The 21,074-nt window shown below is 41.1% G+C and overlaps 1 protein-coding gene across 3 annotated transcripts in view; it reads left to right on the forward strand.

Moving 5' to 3' along the window:
* SNTB2 (syntrophin beta 2) overlaps window positions 1-21,074 on the forward strand; it is a 101,311-nt gene continuing 80,237 nt past the window's right edge. Inside the window, exon 1 of one of the 3 annotated variants that reach the window (XM_089902414.1) lies at window positions 1-600. In XM_089902414.1, the coding sequence (XP_089758540.1) occupies window positions 21-600 (580 nt within the window). In that variant the 5' untranslated portion in view covers window positions 1-20. The remainder of the gene's footprint in view (window positions 601-21,074) is intronic. The other 2 variants (XM_089902413.1, XM_022583340.2) reach the window with 2 other exon arrangements.

Genomic DNA, 21,074 nt, shown 5'->3' on the forward strand with positions numbered 1-21,074 from the left:
GCCGAGGCTGCCTGACTGGAATGAGGGTAGCTGCGGCGACTGCGGCGGCGGGAGCGGGGCCGGCCATGGCGGTGTGGACGCGGGCCACCAAAGCGGGGCTGGTGGAGCTGCTCCTGAGGGAGCGCTGGGTCCGAGTGGTGGCCGAGCTGAGCGGGGAGAGCCTGAGCCTGACGGGCGACGCCGCGGCGGCTGAGCCTGAACCCGCTCTCGGGCCCGCGGCGGCCGCCTTCAACGGCCTCCCGAACGGCGGCAGCGCGGGCGACTCACTGCCTGGGAGTCCGAGCCGCGGCCTGGGCCCCCCGAGCCCACCCGCGCCGCCGCGGGGCCCGGCGGGCGAGGCGGGCGCGTCACCGCCCGTGCGCCGGGTGCGGGTGGTGAAGCAGGAGGCGGGCGGCCTGGGCATCAGCATCAAGGGCGGCCGCGAGAACCGGATGCCGATTCTCATCTCCAAGATCTTCCCGGGACTGGCGGCCGACCAGAGCCGGGCGCTGCGGCTGGGCGACGCCATTCTGTCGGTGAACGGCACCGACCTGCGCCAGGCCACCCACGACCAGGCCGTGCAGGCGCTGAAGCGCGCGGGCAAGGAGGTGCTGCTGGAGGGTGAGCGGGGCCGGCGGGCGGGCGGGCGGTGCTGGGCTGACCGGCGCTCACTTTGTTTCTGCCACCCTACCCGCTTTGCTGGGCCAGACCCTTCCCTCTCCCCCGCCCCCCGGGTCCTCACCTTCCTCTCTACTGGTAGCCCGGGTCTCCCCAAACGCCGTCTGCTGGAGCTTTGAGGATGGAAAAACTGATGCTCCCTACAGGAAAAGTTGGGCAGCCGCCGAAGTGTGGCTTGCAGTCCCCAAGGAAGACTCGGTTGAGATTTAGTAAGAAGCAGCCGTGCTGGAAGCCCCGCCTCTGCACGATAAGCTGACATTAAGAACTAGAGGGGGACGGAGCGAAGCTCTGGAGGTCTCCGTTTGCCTCCTGAGAAGTGCCGGGTTGGCGCTTTCTTCGCTCACCTCTGGCTCCCCAGGGCAGGCGGGTCTGTTAGAAAAAAAAAAAAAATTCGTCCACACCGGTGCCAGTGGTATGCTTGGGCAAACCACCAAAACGCTGGTTAATTTATGGGAATTTAACCCATCATTGGCTCTCAACAATTACCAAAGGAGATCATAGCACGTCATTGAAGCCAGAAAGCTGAAACAGCAAGTTTGTGTGGTTAATGAGCCTTGTTTAACAGTGGACGCTCACGTGTTTGAACATTTACTGCCAACTAGAGTTTTGCCCCTTTTGCAGGAGACTGGTGCCAGCTTCCTACCATTCACAGGCCTCAAGGCTTTAAGCTTATTAGAAGCCTGAAATGTTAAACCTCAAGTTATGTTTAAATAGCTAGGATTATTCTTTAAGTATGCATGTGATCTGTTACTTGGGTCTTTTGTGATGAATTTATGGATTTACTAAATTTATGATTTACTAAATCTCAAAATTAAATCTCATCTACTTGAAGGACTCATACATGTTGGAGGTAATATTCAGAAATTTTTGAGCAATCAGCCTTCTTTCACTGATGATTTCAGTCATTCAAGAAGCATTTATTGCTGGCTATATAGAACAGAATATAAAAGATGATGTGTCTATTTGGTGTCTAGTTGGGGAAAGGATAGAAAAGTGCAAAACAACTTACAATTTATAGATTACGGAGTGCAAACTATATAAATGCCAAGGGAATGCAAAGTTAGGAAGTAGTTAGTGGAAATTGTATTGGTCAGTGAGGAATTTTTCAAGGAGCTGAATCTTGAGCCAGGTCTCTAAGGAAGTGATGGACATAGGCAGAGATGAGTCAGGAGGGTATTCCTAGCAGAGGAAGAAGAGAAGGGAAGGGGTGGGGAGTGGAGGTAGGAAGAGGCCAATCATCAAACTGAGAGGCCAGAAGTCCAGCTTGGCAAAGTGATTGTCACTTTTTTCTAAATCTGCTGGTAAATGTTTGGGAGAATGTTAGTTTGCAAGTAAATATTTTAATGTGCTCCAGTTGTGAAATTCCAGTGTCCCACCTTTATAATATCCTATTTATAAATCTCATTTATATCTCACTTAGGTGGGGCTAGACATTGCTCAGAAATTAGTGCTAATAAAAGGAGTAAAATTATAGATCATGGCTTGAGTGGTATGTGTGTAAAAAAATTGTTACCATAAATGTGTACTTTGAAATTGGGCTAGCTAAGAATTCGGTTGTAAATTCTTAGAGCCAGAATATTGAATGTAGTACTATTTATGTGGTGCTCAGTGGTGGTGGGCAGACATTTCAACTTTTTACCCCATATTTTTTAAAAAAATCCAGTTTTTGTTTAGATATAATTTGAACCTGGTATTCATACCAATTAAGTGAAAATCATCTAGTAAATGCTTCCCAATATTCATTAGACTAAAATAGGCCACATGTGCTTTTAGAAGGAGGGTTTACAAATGGCAGCATAACATTTATTGAATGCCTATTTATCTAACACACAGGTTCTATTTTATTTTCCCATTTTGTAAAAGACAAGTAGTTTTTGTTCTTATGTGTGGGGGAAAGTATGAAATTGAACTTTCAAGCCAAGGGATATAAAAATAAAATTGCTTAGAATATGTAAAATCACTGAAAACAGTGATTTAATTGAACCAGACATGTAAAATTGAGAGCTAGTGTCCCATCCAGGAAGGCCACTTTAAAAAAAATAAATAAATAAAAATTTATTTATTTATTTATTTATTTTTGGCTGCATTGGGTCTTCATTGCTGCACGTGGGCTTTCTCTTGTTGCAACAAGTGGGGGGCTACTCTTCATTGCTGTGCACGGGCTTCTCATTGCGGTGGCTTCTCTTGTTGGGGAGCACGGGATCTAGGCACTCGGGTTTCAGTAGTTGTGGCTTGTGGGCTCTAAAGCGCAGGCTCAGTAGTTGTGGCACATGGGCTTAGTTGTTCCGTGGCATGTGGGATCTTCCCGGACTGGGGCTCAAACATGTGTCCCCTGCATTGGCAGGCAGATTCTTAACTACTGCGCCACGTCCCAGGTAGGCTACTTTTTTTTTTTTTTTTTTTTGGCTGCGTTGGATCTTAGTTGCTGTGCACAGGCTTTCTCCAGTTGTGGCAAGCGGGGGCTACTCTTCACTGTGGAGCGCAAGCTCTAGGCGTGCGGACTTCAGTAGTTGTGGTTCCCAGGCTCTAGAGCCCAGGCTCAGTCGTTGTGGCTCACGGGCCCAGAACGCAAACTCAGTAGTTGTGGCACACGGGCTTAGTTGCTCCGTGGCATGTGGGATCTTCCCCGACCAGGGCTTGAACCCGTGTCCCCTGCCTTGGCAGGCGGATTCTTAACCACTGCGCCACCAAGGAAGTCCAAAGCCTACTTTTAAAAGATGGATTTTTATGATTAGCCCTTAAAGTTTTGGAACTGTATGGTCCTTCCATTAGATGTCTCAAAACTTGAAAAACTACCTTAACATAGCACAGTGATGCTCTTTTGTGGTGTGGGCAGGGAATTTCAGGCATGCCCTTACCACCCCCAAGCAAAGGAAAACTAGTCTCTGGTTGCCTGTGGTTAGGGAACTGAGTGAGCTAAGGGTTTTTTTTTTTTATCTCATGGATTTGTAGGGATTATTCATTCATACATGAAACATTTATTCAGCTCTGCCACGTGCCAGAGGCGCTTGAAGATAGTATCTGATTCCTGCCCTCAAGAAGTTTGGAGTTGAGATAAGAGAGAGTTAAGAAATAGTACAGCAAAGGGTTAAAAGCGATGTGAGAATAGAACTCTGAAGAGGGCGCAGCACAAAGGAAGGAGAGGAGATCTATGGAAGACTGTCGTGGGCATCAGAGGTTGAGGATGCCCAGGAAAAGGCTGATGGAAAAGTTGAAGTTTGAATTGAGCCTTCCCCTAAGGAGAAAGCTGCCAACAGTAAAGACACAAGTGGGAGACAGGAAGAAGTCATTTTGCCCAGTGAGGGCAGAGGACGAATGAGGACTTTATGGTCAGCTAGACCTGGGTATGTTTCTGGCTAGTGGTTTGTAACCCCTAGGCAAGTTACTCACCCTTGCTCCACCTTAGTTTCCTCATCTGTAAAAGCAGCATAGTAATAATACCTCCTTACAGGGTTGTTATTCATTTGACAGTTTATGTGCTGGGAGCTTTTTTGGGGACTGGGAATACAGCAGTAAACAACAGTAATGAAAACAAAGTCTGAATGAGGAAGGTAGGGCTAGGTCATGAAGGTATGCTGTGAGTTAACAGGCACTCTCAGAATAGCCAGGATAACAAGTTGTTAAAATCCAAGGCTCCATTTTACTTGAAAAGACATACATGGTAAGAATAAGTTGTTTTAGGTGAACACTTCAAGAATGAGTTTGCACTTGCATGCAAACACCTTTTTCTAATCTTGTTTTCCTGTCATCTCTTGTATAGGTCAACTTTTTTATCCTTAAGTTTTGCATTTAGTTTTTCATCCCTCTGATTTTTCCTATTCCTTCACACTTGCTGTTCGGAACCTTAAAACTTGCTAATAACCGTGTGCTAGTAGTTTTGACTAATGTCTCTTAGCACTGATATTAAGATATGCTGAAATTCACAGATTCTCAGCATGAAGGGGTGACTACTCTTCTATCATAGTGTATGTTGAATTTACTATATCTTGTGTGCTGGAAATGGGGTCTATCCAGAAAGCTTCTAGAATTTATATTTGAATTAGACTACACATCAAAAAGTGTTCCAGAAGAGGTTAGGAAAGAGCATCGTGTCCAGCTTAAGTTGTTGTTGTTTTAATTTATTTATTTGGCGGTGCCAGTTCTTAAGTTGCTGCGTGTGACATCTTCACTGTGGCATTCAGGATCTTCTTTTTTTTTTTTTTTGCAGTACGCAGGCCTCTCACTGTTGTGGCCTCTCCCGTTGCGGAGCACAGGCTCCGGACGGGCAGGCTCAGCGGCCATGGCTCACGGGCTAGCCGCTCTGCAGCATGTGGGATCTTCCCGGACCAGGGCACGAACCCGTGTCCCCTGCATCGGCAGGCGGACTCTCAACCACTGCGCCACCAGGGAAGCCCCAGGATCTTTTTAGTTGCAGCATGCGGGCTCTTTTTTTTTTCTAATGTGTATACATATTTTATTGGATCTCATTTTCTTTTTTTTAATGTCATTATTGGAGTATAATTGCTTTACAATGTTTTGTTAGTTCTTCCTGTATAACAAAGTGAATCAGCTATATGTATCCATGTATCCCCATATCCCCTCCCTCTTGCATCTACCTCCCACCCTCCCTATCCTGCCTCTCTAGGTGGTCACAAAGTACCGAGGTGATCTCCCTCTGCTGTGCAGCTGCTTCCCACTAGCTATCTATTTTACATTTGGTAGTGTATATATGTCAATGGTACTCTCTCACTTCGTCCCAGCTCCCCCCTGCCCACCCCGATCTGTGTCCTCATGTCCATTCTCTACGTCTGTGTCTTTATTCCTGTCCTGCTCCTAGGTTCATGAGAACCTTTTGTTTTTTTTTTTTTAGATTCCATATATATGTGTTAGTATATGGTATTTGTTTTTCTCTTTCTGACTTACTTCATTCTGTATGACAGACTCTAGGTCCATCCACCTCACTACAAATAACTCAATTTCCTTTCTTTTTATGGCTGAGTAATATATTCCATTGTATATATGTGCCACGTCTTCTTTATCCATTCATCTGTCGATGGACATTTAGGTTGCTTCCATGACCTGGCTATTGTAAATAGTGCTGCAGTGAACATTGTGGTACATGTCTCTCTTTGAATTATGGTTTTCTCAGGGTATATGCCCAGTAGTGGGATTGCTGGGTCATATGGTAGTTCTATTTTTAGTTTTTTAAGGAACCTCCATACTGTTCTCCATAGTGGCTGTATCAATTTACATTCCCACCAACAGTGCAAGAGGGTTCCCTTTTCTCCACACCCTCTACAGCACTTGTTGTTTGTAGACTTTTTGATGATGGCCAGTCTGACCGTGTGAGGTGATACCTCATCGTGGTTTTGATTTGCATTTCTCTAATGATTAGTGATGTTGAGCATCCTTTCATGTGTTTGTTGGCAATCTGTATATCTTCTTTGGAGAAATGTCTGTTTAAGTCTTCCATCCACTTTTGGATTGGGTTTTTTGTTTCTTTGATATTGAGCTGCATGTGCTGCTTGTATATTTTGGAGATTAATCCTTTCTTAATTGCTTCCTTTGCAAATTTTTTCTCCCATTCTGAGAGGTGTCTTTTCGTCTTGTTTATAGTTTCCTTTGCTGTGCAAAAGCTTTTAAGTTTCATTAGGTCCCATTTGTTTATTTTTGTTTTTATTTCCATTACTCTAGGAGGTGGGTCAAAAAGGATCTTGCTGTGATTTATGTCATAGAATGTTCTGCCTATGTTTTCCTCTAAGATATTTATAGTGTCTGGGCATGCGGGCTCTCAGTGTGGCATGTGGGCTCTCAGTGTGGCATGTGGGATCTAGTTCCCTGACCAGGGATCGAACCCAGGCCCCCTGTATTAGGAATGGGGAGTCTTAACTACTGGACCGCCAGGGAAGTCCCCAGCTTAAGGTTTGATATTTGAGAAAAGATCAATAAATTTTTGAAGCAATTCTCATTGGAATATTGTTGGAAAATCATCTTTTATTGTGTAAATATGATTCTAAAAGTATTGTTGTCAAATCTATTGAAAAGAAAATGGTTAGGTGTATAGAGGAAGTTGTCTGACATGAAATTTAATTTCAGAGTTGAGAGTAATTTTTATATCTAGAATAGATTGAGATTTTGAGTGTCTTATATAATATGACTTGCTCTTTGTGTATGTTAGGGGACGTGTAACGAATACTGCTGACATTATTAGGCTGCTCATTTGAAGAAGCTAGTTTGGGTTCCTACACTGCCACTTTCTTCACCGTATGTTGGAGAAGTTGAGAGTCTCCTAGAGAAAACATTTTACATTTTCTTTGAGACTTTGCCGTGTATATTCATCAGTCTATCTCTTAAATAACCACTAAATTGTTAGGACGTTTTGTGTTTCTGTTTTTTCTTTTTAACTAGCCTCTTTGTATTTCACTTGAATGATTAGACATGTTTATATGAGAAACCATGTCTTTGTAACCAGATTATTTCTTATAGAGTCCCCTTCTTGCTAAAATATGCCCTCTAAATTATTAGAAAAATATGAGAAATTTATTGGTTCTAATACAGACTGGTTACGAAAATTCTAAGAGCATTTTTAGAAACCATAACCAGGCTTTAATTTAGATCTCAATTGATAACTCAGCAACTTCAACTGATGTATTCCCTGCTATGTAGTCCTTACGGGATAAAGATTACTTTACTTTGTGATCATATGTTTATCTTTGTACCTAAGGGATGAGGTGCAGCCTGTGGCTATGGAACAGTGTTCTGCTGTGCTGAGCAGACTGAGTCATTCAAGGATCCAGTCACTGTCCTTGGCTAGGCTAGCATACTCTCCTACCCAGCTGAAGAACAGATGATGCTCATTAATGTTAAGTGAGTTACCGAAGGTCTCAGAATTTCTATTGATTTTTGGGGGGAAAATGTTGTTTCCTTTCGGCAAGAGGAAAAATCTTACCTGGAATTAAAAAAATTGTGAAGTCTCATCTTCCAGATGAGGAATTAATGACCAAAGAGGTTAAGTGGCATGTTTAAGGTCACCTAAGTAATCAGTGGTGGAACTCAGACTGAAACCCAGTTCACTGCTGTCTCCCTTGTACCGTGATATCTACAACCAGTCATTCAGAACTTCTAGCATCTCCTATGCATCATCATGTTGCAGTGTGTTGTGAGAGATCAGTGTGCAAAAGAAGTTGAAGGTGGTCCCTGGCATCAAAGAACTTAGACTGAAATTGGGGAGGGAAAAGATTGCTGAAATGTGTAGTACTCACTCTTCAAGAGTTCTCTGAAGAGGTGATCAGTTGGGGGATGGAAGAGTCAAGTGTGACTTCATTGGGGAAGGGATAATTTTGTCTGAGGCTTAAAGGACAAGTTGCTTCTCTGTAGATGGAAAGTAGTCCAAGTTGAGGAGGTAAATTGAGCAAAAGCCAAAATGAGCATGACCTACGATAGGAAGTAAGGAGAATAGGAATGGACTTGGGGGAAGAAAATTAAGCTGGGTAGATAAATTGGAGCCAGATTATGCAAGGCCTTGAAAGCAGGCCAGAGGAATTTGGACCTTTTTCATTCTATCAGTCAACCTTAAGTACCTACTGCAAATGAGGTGTTGTGGTAGATGCTGGAAATTCAAAACTGGGAGTAATCCCTGCCCTTTAGGCTAGTAGGGAAACAGTTATAGCAGGCTGTGATAGTGCTTTAAAAGAGATGAGAAGATGATGCCCCGGAAGCAGAGGTAGCAGTGCAAAGGAGACAGCATGTCAGAGGTAAGAAAGTGATGAGTAGCTGGTGTGTTGAGAGAGGTAAAGTGTGGGAAGATGCAGGAAGTGTGTAGCTGGAGAGCAGGCTGGAAAGGTGGGCAGAGGCCAGATCATCAAAGGCCTTGTTTGCAGTGCCAAGCAGTGGTCACTAGTGGGGTTTATATTTTCAACCTAAAAAAGGAAGAACTTGAGTTTTATTAATATTATATAAATAACCCTGGTTCTCTTCCTCAGTCTTATAAGACAGTGCCATTACACACTCGATACACAAGGTGATGTCTCGAGGGAAGAGTGAAAGAGCTTCACAAAGCACAGGAATTGAATGTGGTGACCTTATTAATTTGTCTGCTATTATCATATTGCAACTTATTGCAGTTTACTTGAGCCTGGTTGAGTGGATTTATAATGTATTATCTGCTTTTAACTAAATTAATCTTCACAAAATGAGATTAAAGATTTGCACAGAGAAACCGTTGACTGAAGATAATTCTAACACTATAAATAATAAAAATGTAGGGTTTACATTTCTCCTAGTAGGAGTTCTTTGTCACATTTCAAGGTAAGCCTGTCAAGAAGTCAGCCTAAAAAATGAAATTGTCAAGAAGACTATTTGAAATATGGATTAATACATTACCATGAATAATGAACTATATGAGACTGTGTTGTACTTTGAATCATACAGCAGCTAAGATAGTATGACTTCATCAGGGATATATTTAGTGTATGTATTTCATCTTTATCTCATTCATTCTTTTTTTTTTTTTTTTTTTTTTTATTCTGCGGTATGCAGGCCTCTCACTGTTGTGGCCTCTCCCGTTGCGGAGCACAGGCTCTAGACGCGCAGGCTCAGCGGCCATGGCTCACAGGCCCAGCCGCTCTGTGGCATGTGGGATCTTCCCGGACCGGGGCACGAACCCGTGTCCCCTGCATCGGCAGGTGGACTCTCAACTACTGTGCCACCAGGGAAGCCCCCATTCTTGATGTTTACATTTTGTATATATTCTATAATATGTATGCATTAATGAATATTCGTGGGATGAGCGTGTAGACTCACATGTTTACTGATGAGTGTGTACTACCAAAAGTTTTAGGGGCTTCCCTGGTGGTGCAGTGGTTAAGAATCTGCCTGCCAATGCAGGGGACATGGACTCAATCCCTGGTCTGGGAAGATCCCACATGCTGTGGAGCAACTAAGCCCGTGCGCCGCAACTACTGAAGCCCGCACACCTAGAGCCTGTGCTCCACAACAAGAGAAGCCACTGCAATGAGAAGCCCGCGCACCTCAACAAAGAGTAGCCCCCGCTCACCGCAACTAGAGAAAGCCTGCACGCAGCAACAAAGACCCAACATAGCCAAAAATAGTTTAATTAATTTTAAAAAATACACTTAAAAAAAAAAGTTTTAGGCCTGGCAAGCCACCCAGGTTTTAAAATGCTTTAAATGAGCAGTGCTTTAAACAAAGAAGCAATCTCTTAGGAAGAGTGGCAGATGGGGAGTGTAGGAGCTCAAGACATGAGGTAAGGGAAAGCAGCTAGGAGGCTGTTGCGACACCATTAGGATAGTGAGACTGGATAGGACAGTATGAAGCTGAAAGATATTAAGGAGATAGAAACAACAGGTCTAAATGATCAGTTTGGGGACCTAAGGGGAGAGGAAAAGAGAGGGAGGATAACTCCTAGATGTTTGGCTTGGGAAAGTGGATATCTATGAAACCAAAACAAATGGGGGAGGAACTAGTTTTTTGGGTGAAGAGAAGAAGTTTGGTTTGGACATGTTGAATTTGAGTCACCTGTGTGACAACCTGGTGCAAAAGGCTGGTACAGGTCTGTAGTCAAGAGAAGTGTCAGAAATGAGTTGAAGATTTATGAGATGTTAGGGTAGAAGTGGTTATTAATGCCATAAGTGTCAATGTAATCATTAACAGAGTGCAAATTAAAAAGAAAAGTAGGGGGCTTCCCTGGTGGCGCAGTGGTTGAGAGTCCGCCTGCCGATGCGGGGGACGCGGGTTAGTGTCCCGGTCCGGGAGGATCCGCGGAGCGGCTGGGCCCGTGGGCCATGGCTGCTGGGCCTGCGCGTCCGGAGCCTGTGCTCTGCAGTGGGAGAGGCCGCGACAGTGAGAGGCCCGCGTACAGCAAAAAAGAAAAAAAAAAAAAGAGAAGTAGGAACAGGATGGAACCCTGCAGAACCCCTACATTTAAAATGATAGTGGAGGAAGAGAAATCTGGAAAGAAATGGTCCAGGGAGTGGAAGTCAGGGAGGCAAGAGTTTCACAAAGAAGGGGGTGATCAACATCTTCAGATGCTGGAGAAGTCAAGAAGGAAAAAGAAGTCCGTTGGGTTTGGTGATTAGAGAACAAGATTGTTAGAGTTCTGTTAAGAGCAGTTTCATTAGAGTGACAAGAGCAGAGAGCAGTGAGTAGACCTTACTTTTTTAAAGTTTCTCAGAAAAACAAAAGAAGAAGCAAAGATGGTAACTAGAGTTGAATAAAGTATCCAAGAAGGATTTTACTTTCGTAGTTGTTTGTTTTTTATTTTGTTTTGTTTTAAGGGAAAGAATTAGGACATATTTATACAGCAAGGAGAAAAGGCTGGCCGAGAAAGGGAGAGATTGGAGAGATAGAAGGGATGGGGAACTGATGCAATCCATTCTTGAGCCAGGAAGTGACATGATGGGAACAGAATTTTGGGTTGGCAGCAGTGGATGCGCTTGATGTAATGCAAAGAGGAAAGAGCAAATGTAGGAAAAACTACAGCTGTTGTAGTGAAAAGCAATCCAAAGCAGAGGTGATAACCATTGAAGGGGGTGATGGTGGTGGCCCTGAGAATAGAGAGGAAGATTCAATTCAAGAAACAGTTTAAAGCAGGTGATTCCTTGCCAGGGGACAGCAGATCCACTGGGGACGATTTCCTACCCAGACAGCCTCCTTCTGACTGCCTGGGGCACCCAAAGATTGCATACTTGTAGAGAATCTCTGGCCTCTGTTACTAGCATGGGCATTTGATGCCTCAGAGATGTTGGAGTGGAAAATTGAGAGCCACTGTTTCAAAGCAAGAAATGACAGAATGTGGGGGCAGGTTGGATATAGTGAATTAGCCCTGAAATTTCTCTCCAGGGACAGCAGAAGCACTTAGCTTTGTTATAAAGGACTTAGGCAGTGTCAGCTGGCTATGGGGATTGAGAAGAAAAATTTTAGTTTATAAACACTACATAGCCACACAGCATGAGAGCATATTCTTCCTTTAAAGGGTTTTTTCCCTAGGTTAGTGAAAGGAGTTGTTGGCTTCTTCTACAGAAATGATGGTATATTCAGGTGAGTTTAATATTTTGTGTCTGGAGAAATACAGTTGACTTAGTTACTAACTGCCATTCTAAGGAATATACACTTGAGTCCTTCATAAAATTTGTGCTTGATTTCAGTGTAAAAACAAAACTTGTGAAATAATTTTGTATGTAAACAAAGCGCCAGTGATTATGGTATCTGTAGATTGACCTTTTAGGAAAAGTAAAGAGTTATAAAACTCAAATTTGTTTTGGTTTCTATGATCTGGCTCCCAAGACATTGCTAGAATGTTTTGACATATAACTAATTAAGAATATGTGAAGTGCAGCCTTTTTTTTTTTTTTTTTTTTCCCCAGCTGCACCCGGCTTGTGGGATCTTAGTTCCCCAGACTAGGGATTGAACCCGGCCTGTGAGTGACAGTGCAGAGTCCTAACCACTGGTCTGCCAGGGAATTCCCAAAGTGCAGCTTTTAAAAAAAATTACTTTGGCTTTTCTGCAGCATTCTTTCTTTCTACCACCTTTTACCCTCTTGTTTTTAATTTTGCAAGTTTTTTTATAAATTTATTTATTTTATTTTTGGCTGCGTTGTGTCTTCGTTGCTGCACGTGGGCTTTTCTCTGGTTGCGGTGAGCGGGGGCTACTCTTCCTTGCAGTGCGAGGGCTTCTCATTGTGGTGGCTTCTCTTGCTGTGGAGCACAGGCTCTAGGTGCGCGGGCTTCAGCAGTTGTGGCACATGGGCTCAGTAGTTGTGGCTCGCGGGCTCTAGAGTGCAGGCTTAGTAGTTGTGGCACACTGGCTTAGTTGCTCCGCAGCATGTAGGATCTTCCTGGGCCAGGGATTGAACCCGTGTCCCCTGCATTGGCAGGTGAATGCTTAACCACTGTGCCAGCAGGGAAGCCCCTGCAAGTTTTTTAGAATGCTTTATGAAAGGAAACTTGATGGGATAGAGAGATGAGAAAGTTAAATCCTTATCTTTCAGTTTAATTAATCTGTCATGTATATAAAATACTACACCTCACATTTGGAAAATGGGAAGCTTTGATTTTTCATTTAAAGAGACTCAGACAAATTAAAGATTTATTTATTTTTAGTAAAATCAGTTGATAACTAATAAATTTTTTTTTAAAAGAAATGCATGTGCCTTATTCAAGGCTCTGTTGGTTTCAAAGCACAGAAACCGATTCAAGCTAGTTCAAATAAAAGGATGGAGGTATTGCAAAGATACCGACAGGTCTCAGGACTCCAGAAAAAGCTGAGCAGCCGGGCCTCAGAAATGTCACGAACCCAGGCTGTGCTGAGACTCTGCTTTCCGCTCTTGCTCACATCTCCTCATCTTAGAGTTTCTCTGTTTCTCTCTGAGAATGTTCTTTTGCAGTAGCTTTGCTCTAGTCATTTTATGGTTTCATTTTTTATATTTAAGTCTTTAATCTACGTGGAGTTTATTTTAACATAGGTATGCAAGAGATTTAACTTTATATACTTTCCCAAATAGCTGATTATCTCAGCATTTGTCAAATAATCCTCTTGGATGCACTGTCAGATAGATTGGTGTGGCTGCCTGGAGTGCCATGTGGGGAAAGATTCCAAAGTGATATCTGGGTTCAGCAGGAAAGGCTATGCTTAATTAGTGATGTCTGCAATGAGTGTGCCGGGGTGAGGTACAATATGCTACGTATCTGCCACCGTAGGAATGACCTGTCCTTTCCTCTCTGATTTTAATTGCACCATTTTGTACATATTTAATTTTTTATATTCTGCAGTCTGATTCTAGATTTTCTGTTTGAGTGTTTCGTAACCACACTGTATGTTGTAACAACATTTAATAATTGATAATTCAAGTGGACTACACCAGTCAAGAAGAATTTGAAAAATAACAATAAACAATTGCAGGCTGGTATAGTTACTTATTTGTCCAGATAAATTTTGGAATGATTTTATCATTCTTTAAAAAACTCCTTTGGGATTTTGACTTAAATTGTATTAAATCCATAAATTAATTTTGAAGAGAACTGAGGTCCTTGTAATATCTGTTTCCCAGTCATTTTGCCAGAAATATTGGACCTCTGTCATACACGTTCAAGCATGTGGCAAGAGGTATGGGACGTTCCGATTGGCCAGGCCTAAGTCACGTATTCACCTTGGAGCCAGGGAATAGGGCAACTCCCCCGGCTCCACGTGGACTGAAAGTGGTGGTTTCTCAAAAGATAATCAAGGTGATGTTACCAAAAGAAGGTGGAATGGATGGTAGGCAGGCATAAACAACAGACATCCACTACAATGTTCCAAAAACATCAGAAGATGGTATTAGAGATTAAACAAGAAACTACCATATTAGTTGAGAGATTTAGAAACTTTACAGACAGCTGTAAAAGGAAAGCAAGAAGAATACATTTGCTTGGGTATAGGTGAGCTAGGTGGAGCTTTTCAAAGACTCTTTAAACTCTGAAGTGAATAATAAGTTATTCTCAGCATTTCTTTTAGTGGTATTTTGAACATCACTTTTGTATACATTTCAGGCAACTTCTCAAGGTTGCATTATGATTATCATTTTATAACTAGACAAAAAAACTATATAGAGCTTATGACAGGCCCTGAAGTTAGAGATAGATTGGGATGGAGAAAAATCTTCGTCTATCAAAATAGACATACACAGTTTTCTTAGTAAGAATTATTTTGGTTGCAGAAACCCAAACCAAACTGAGCAGAATTGGAAAGTATTGCCTCATATAACTCGTAAGACCTGGGGGTGGATCTAGGTTTAGGTCCAGTGGGATCCAAAGGCTCAAATTATCTTGGCTGCAACATCTGCTGTGGAGAATCTAATTCTGTGTAGTCAGCTAAGATGGCCGGCAGTTCTAGGAATATATTGCCCTAACTTAATAACCCCTGTTAAAAAAGGAAAGTTTTTTTTCCTAGCACCTTCAGTCTCTGGGAAGGACTCTGATTAACTCTGCTTTGTCTACCCTTTGGACGTATCACTATTTCTAAGATGATGGAGACTATGATCTAGGCCTGCATCATGTACCCATCCTTAGTGTATTGAGATTGGCAGCATCACCAAACTATGAAATGTGGAATGGAGTGGTTGCTAAGCAAACTTATGTCCACTCTTAATAATGCAGACATTGAAGCCATAGTGCTTGAAATATTTTTGTAGCTAAACTGTAAAGTTTTAAAAGTTAAAAACAATAGAAATAAATGACATTACTGAGAGCTTTACTCTGCTAAGCTCTTTACATGCATTGTCACAATTTCTTTTAACAGCCCTGTGAGGCAGGTATCATTATACCCATCTTAAATATGAAGAAATTGGGGCCTGTAGAGATTAAATAATTTGCCCAAGGTCACAGCACTTGGGTGGCAGAGGCACAGTAGTTACTCAGATTTATCAGACTCCACAGCTCCTGTTATTTACCATTATAATAGATTGCTTCTCCAATGGATCAGTTTAGGTTAAGAAGCTAGCAAGTCTAAAGACCACTATGACTGGCTTAATGTGCAAGAAATTGTGCTCTGGATTTTGTGTTGTTGCATCTGTCTGAAGGTTATTGTTATTGTCTCCCAGTCTTTGTCTCTGATTTTCCATGCTAGGCACAAATAGATAGCTGTATGTGATTATTCAACTCATTGAATACCCATATTCTGCTAGGCACTCTGGGAGAAATGGAAAGAAAACACGAGCCCAACAACCATACTTTTAAGAAGCACCCCAAATGGCTTTATGAATGCTAATAAACTGCACATAAATTAATCCAAATTGTTTCATACATGTCATACAAGTGAAAGACAAATGCTGAGAGAACTTGCGGTGCAGGAGTGACGAATGTTAGGAATGTGTTTCAGGTGAGAGAAGGGCAGGCCACGAAATGGGCGTGGGAGGTCTGGAGGATGGAGGTATACTATGTGAGGGGAATGGCATATCCAGAGGACGAAGATGGGAACAAGCAGGTGATCAAACTCTAGCAAACACATTGAATGAAATAGCTGATTTTCAAGACTCTGAAACACTGACTTTTTAATAATTTTAATGTATTAGTAAAAATGATAAAACCAACTTCTTAGATATTCTTATAACATTTTTATTCGTCATCTGCTCACTGCTTTGTAATGTAAAAATCAATTTTTCTTTTGTAATTATTCTAGCCAAACTAAGGATAAATATTCTGTATTAGTTTCTTCAAAGATTATTGATTATGTTCTAGAATAAAACTGCTTTATTTTGATTTATTTACTTATTTTTGGCCACACCATGCGGCTTGTGGGATCTTAGTTCCCCAAACAGGGATTGAGCCCAGGCCCCAGTGGGCAGTGAAAGCACAGAGTCCTAATCCTAACCACTGGACTGCCGAGGAATTCCATAACTGCATTTATTTTTACAGTGAACATAAAGTAAAAGTAATTGAAAAAATTAAGCTGACTCTGGGCAATATAAATTCTGCAGAAAAACAACAAAAAAAAGACTAAAGTGAATTTCTAAAAGTCACTGCTCACCACAGAGGTGTTTTATTTTTTTTTGTGGTATGCGGGCCTCTCACTGTTGTGGCCTCTCCCGTTGCGGAGCACAGGCTCCAGACGCGCAGGCTCAGCGGCCATGGCTCACCATGGCATGTGGGATCTTTCCGGACCTGGGCACGAACCCGTGTCCCCTGCATCGGCAGGCAGACTCTCAACCACTGCGCCACCAGGGAAGCCCACCACAGAGGTTTTAATATTGATCTGCTTTGTCAATTTACAGTGCAGTAGAGCTGATTTTTATAGTCATTAATTTCATCTTAGGATACAGAATAATGGCAGTTCTCACAAGATGAGTATAAAGCATTTATACTGGATAATAAAGAAGTGAAATAGTTTTAAATGCTACCAAGCTGGATTGTAGCAGCCAGGTCTGGCAGGTATTCCCAGACAGCCATATTTGTATGTATATTTTCACATATATATTTTGACAAGAAACATGTTTTCCTTGCATGTTTTTCTTCTGCTCTCTCTAAGGAGATTGTGGTTGGAGAAAGATGTAATTTGCTCTTATGCTACCACCTACCAGTTTCCTCCCACTATTTTCATTTTATTTCTCGTATTCCTTCCTACTTCCTCTATGCTTGGGACTCAGAAGAAGTCTTTGGGATCTTTAAGTGTCTCCACCCCTCGGGATGTAGTCACAGAAACTGAGTCTTGTGCCAAAAATGCTCTGGTCCCAAACTGAAGCATGAGAGGACAAAATACTTTGGAAAGAAAAAAAAAAGCAAAGTATTTCTGATGGCCATTAGAAAAATGGAAAAAATACTGTTAGCATTAAATAATGTTAGCACTATAAGCCTTACATTTCTTATCTATTAAAAATAAGATACGTTTTAGTTCTCATATTTTATAGTTCTAAATATGAGATAGAGAATGAAGAGTTATAGTTACTATAAACTGACTATATAAAAAAATACATGGGTTGTCAGAGAATTAGAATGTAATCAGATTAATTTTAATACTAAAGATATTCAAAATATAGCAAATCTCTCTTTGATCATTCAGATGGAACCTCAGCATTTGTAATACTTTATTCTGAGCTTTATTTATTTATTTATGGGCCACATCGCGCAGCAGGCAGGCTTTTTTAGTTCCCCAACCAGGGATCGAACCTGTTCCCTCTGCAGTGGATGTGTGGAGCCCTAACCACTGGATCGCCAGGGGATTCCCTGAACTTTATTGTTGTGAGAGAGATACACAGAAGTGCCAGATAAAAGATTTTATGTTGTAGATTTGCAGATAAATCAGCTTTTGCTCTTTTACCTTTCATTATAACTAGTAACTAATCTCCTTTAGACTAACTCAGGCAGCATTTACAAAGCTATCGTTTTCTCCAAGCAGAAGAGAATCACTTAAGGAAGAAGGAATATTGAGCGATCTAGATTGCAATTAATTTTGCCACTGATTACTGTGTAAGTTGAGGTTTGTTCATTGTCCTTTAGTTAACAAGGGCAAGACTTTTTTTTTCCCTTATCAATAATTATTATTTTTTTAACATCTTTATTGGAGTATAATTGCTTTACAATGGTGTGTGCTTTATAACAAAGTGAATCAGTTATACATCTACATATGTCCCCATATCTCTTCCCTCTTGCATCTCCTTCCCTCCCACCCTCCTTATCCCACCCATCTAGGTGGTCACCAAGCACCGAGCTGATCTCCCTGTGCTATGTGGCTGCTTCCCACTAGCTATCTATTTTACGTTTGGTAGTGTATATATGTCCATACCACTGTCTCACTTTGTCCCAGCTTACCCCTCCCCCTCCCCGTATCCTCAAGTCCATTCTCTAGTAGGTCTGCATCTTTATTCCCTTCTTGCCCCTAGGCTCTTCTGACCAATATTTTTTCTTTTTTTAGATTCCATATATACGTGTTAGCATACGGTATTTGTTTTTCTCTTTCTGACTTACTTCACTCTGTATGACAGTCTCTAGGTCCATCCATCCTACTACAAATAACTCAGTTTCGTTCCTTTTTATGGCTGAGTAATATTCCATTGTATATATGTGCCACATCTTCTTTATCCATTCATCTGTTGATGGACACGTAGGTTGCTTCCATGTCCTGGTTATTGTAAATAGAGCTGCAATGAACATTTTGGCACATGACTTTTTTTGAATTATGGTTTTCTCAGGGTGTATGCCCAGTAGATTGCTGGGTCATATGGTAGTTCTATTTTTAGTTTTTTAAGGAACCTCCATACTGTTCTCCATAGTGGCTGTATCAATTTACATTCCCACCAACAGTGCAAGAGGGTTCCCTTTTCTCCACACCCTCTACAGCATTTATTGTTTGTAGATTTTTTGATGATGGCCATTCTGACCGGTGTGAGATGATACCTCATTGTAGTTTTGATTTGCATTTCTCTAATGATTAATGATGTTGAGCATCCTTTCATGTGTTCGTTGGCAATCTGTATATCTTCTTTGGAGAAATGCCTATTTAGGTCTTCTGCCCATTTTTGGATTGGGTTGTTTGTTTTTTTGATATTGAGCTGCATGAGGGGCAAGACTCTCTTAATGAATATTGCAAAGAAAAGCCAAAGCCTGGGACTTTGATGCCAAATAAAGCCTTCTCTCTGCCCTTTTTAGTGTGCCCTTTTAGAGAAAGGGGAAAATTATTTACACATGTATTACATTTATTTGTGTTGGCCATTGTTGTCAAGCAAATTTATTCACAATCATTTGGGAATTTAGATGTTGGGAATATTTTGACAAGGTTGGGAATTTTTCTTATCCAAAAATTTTAATATATTCTCTATTAGCATCTTCACATTGGCATGCAGTTATCTTTATGTCAGCCATTCTGCTCTTCTAGGCTGTGTTCTTGGTACCTAGCAAAGTGCCAGTCACATCACTGGTATTATGTATGTCTGTTAAATGAAAGAAGAGCATCAAACCTCAAGTATAAAAGTCGTTTAAAATACAGGTGACCTAAAAATGCAAGAAAAATAACAAAATTTTTGTACAGCAAATTCAGGATGTGATAAATGCTAGGGCACAAGGAAGATGAATGGAGTCGGGGAGAGAGGTTCATGGGGGCTTTTTGTTAGGAAATAAAACTGAACAAATAGGACAGAATTTTGAGATTAATAAAGTTGAGTTACATGAATGTTCATTGTATTGTACTCTATATTTTTAATGTATTTTAAATTTCTCAATTTTAAAAATTCAGATAAAATTTAAAAGTTGTCCAATTTTTCTTTATGCTGGATCGCTTAGCTATCACTTTGATTAATTCTGACTCTTTAACATTTAAAAACTTGAAGTATAATTAACATGCAATAATGTGTTCTTAGGTGTTCATTTCAATGAATTTTGACAGTTGTATACACCTGTGTAACCACTATATAAGCTATAGAACATTTCCATCACCTCCAGAAGCTTCCCTCATGGCCATTTCCAGTCTATTCCTCTCCCCACCTCTACCCTAGGTAACCATTTTAAAATTTCTTTCACCATAAATTAGTTTTGTCTATTCTTGAAATTTATTGGAATGGAATCAAAAGTGTCTGTTCAAGTCTTTTTACCTACATTTTTACTGGGTTGTTTATCTCTTTGTTGTTGGTTTGTAGAACTCTATATATTCTGGACACAGGTCTGTTGTTAGATATGTGTGTTGTGACTATTTTTTTCATCCTGTAGTTTGTCTACTCAATTTCTTAATGGTGGATTTAGATGAGCTGAAATTTTTTCTTTCGTGGTAGTTTTGTGTTTCCTGTCCAGGAAATCTTTGCCTACTTCAAGGGCACAAAGCTCCATGTTTTCTTCCAGAGGCTTTATGGTTGTGTTTCAGGTTTAGACCTACAATCGATTCATCTTGAAATAATTTTTTGTATATTGACTACTTTTCCTTGCTCTATGTAGCCCTCACCTGACTGGTAAGTTTCATCTACCTTAAAGATTCTCATTATTCCTCTTTGAGGGGTAATGGCAGGAGACTGTAACTTTTACCAAACCCTTTACTAAACACTACTGCTGCCTATTTATTTACGTATGTTCCCTCTTCAGTGGTGTGTCATTGGAATCTGAGACAAACTGAGTCATCTCTGTCTGCTTTTTTGTAATTGCCCCCCATTACACCTTCAGGGCCTCCAAGGGCCTGATTTTAAAGCAGAATATTCAGGAAAGCCATATTTTCCATTCAGGAAAACAGCATCCTGGCCTAAAAGTTGCCATTGACATAATGAAGTATTACATGTGAATGTATGATTAGTTAAAGGATTTTGATGCCTTACCATTTTTTTTTTGATGCCTTACCTTTTATTTAAGCTTCTTGTACAGTATTAGCATTGTAATGTTATTAATGTCACAGAACTGGAAGGACCACTCATTAACACTAATAAATGGGAGAAAATGCACTGGACCAAAAGTAGCAGTCTTTATAACTTGTAAGACTTTCTTAAATGCAGATCTGTACTTAAAGCAGCAGGCTAACTTATTTTTGTGATGTTGATGTACTGAATGTGGGCGGTGGAGGGGGGGGGAGGCAGTGGCAAAATAGAAAGGATAAAGGAAGCAAGGACGTAAAATCCTTTAATACTGCTTAGTAAGGTATTCATTTTATCCATTTGAAGAAATCTGAAATTCTTTATGAAAGGAATGTATTTTTAATTTGGGGGTGGGGAACAGTTGCTGAATCATTGGGTATTAACCAGGTTAGGGTACAGATTACAGCTGGAAGGAATGGTAATCCTGTTAGATTGTGTTTATTGTCCACAAGAACACTACCAAAAAAAAAAAATACCAACCTGAAATTGTTCTCAGATTTTCAGGAAAAAGTTTGAACAGTTATTTTAGGTTTCTTACTTGGAGGGTAATAATCTTGAGTTTGTCTTAAAACATTTTCTTTGAGCAATCAACTCTTAATTATGCATGTGCGATTGATCAATTTT

The sequence above is a fragment of the Delphinapterus leucas genome, chromosome 20, assembly GCF_059928025.1.
Source record: "Delphinapterus leucas isolate spDelLeu-1000000601 "Yukka" chromosome 20, BTC_Dleu_Yukka2, whole genome shotgun sequence".
Classification (NCBI taxonomy): Eukaryota; Metazoa; Chordata; class Mammalia; order Artiodactyla; family Monodontidae; genus Delphinapterus; species Delphinapterus leucas.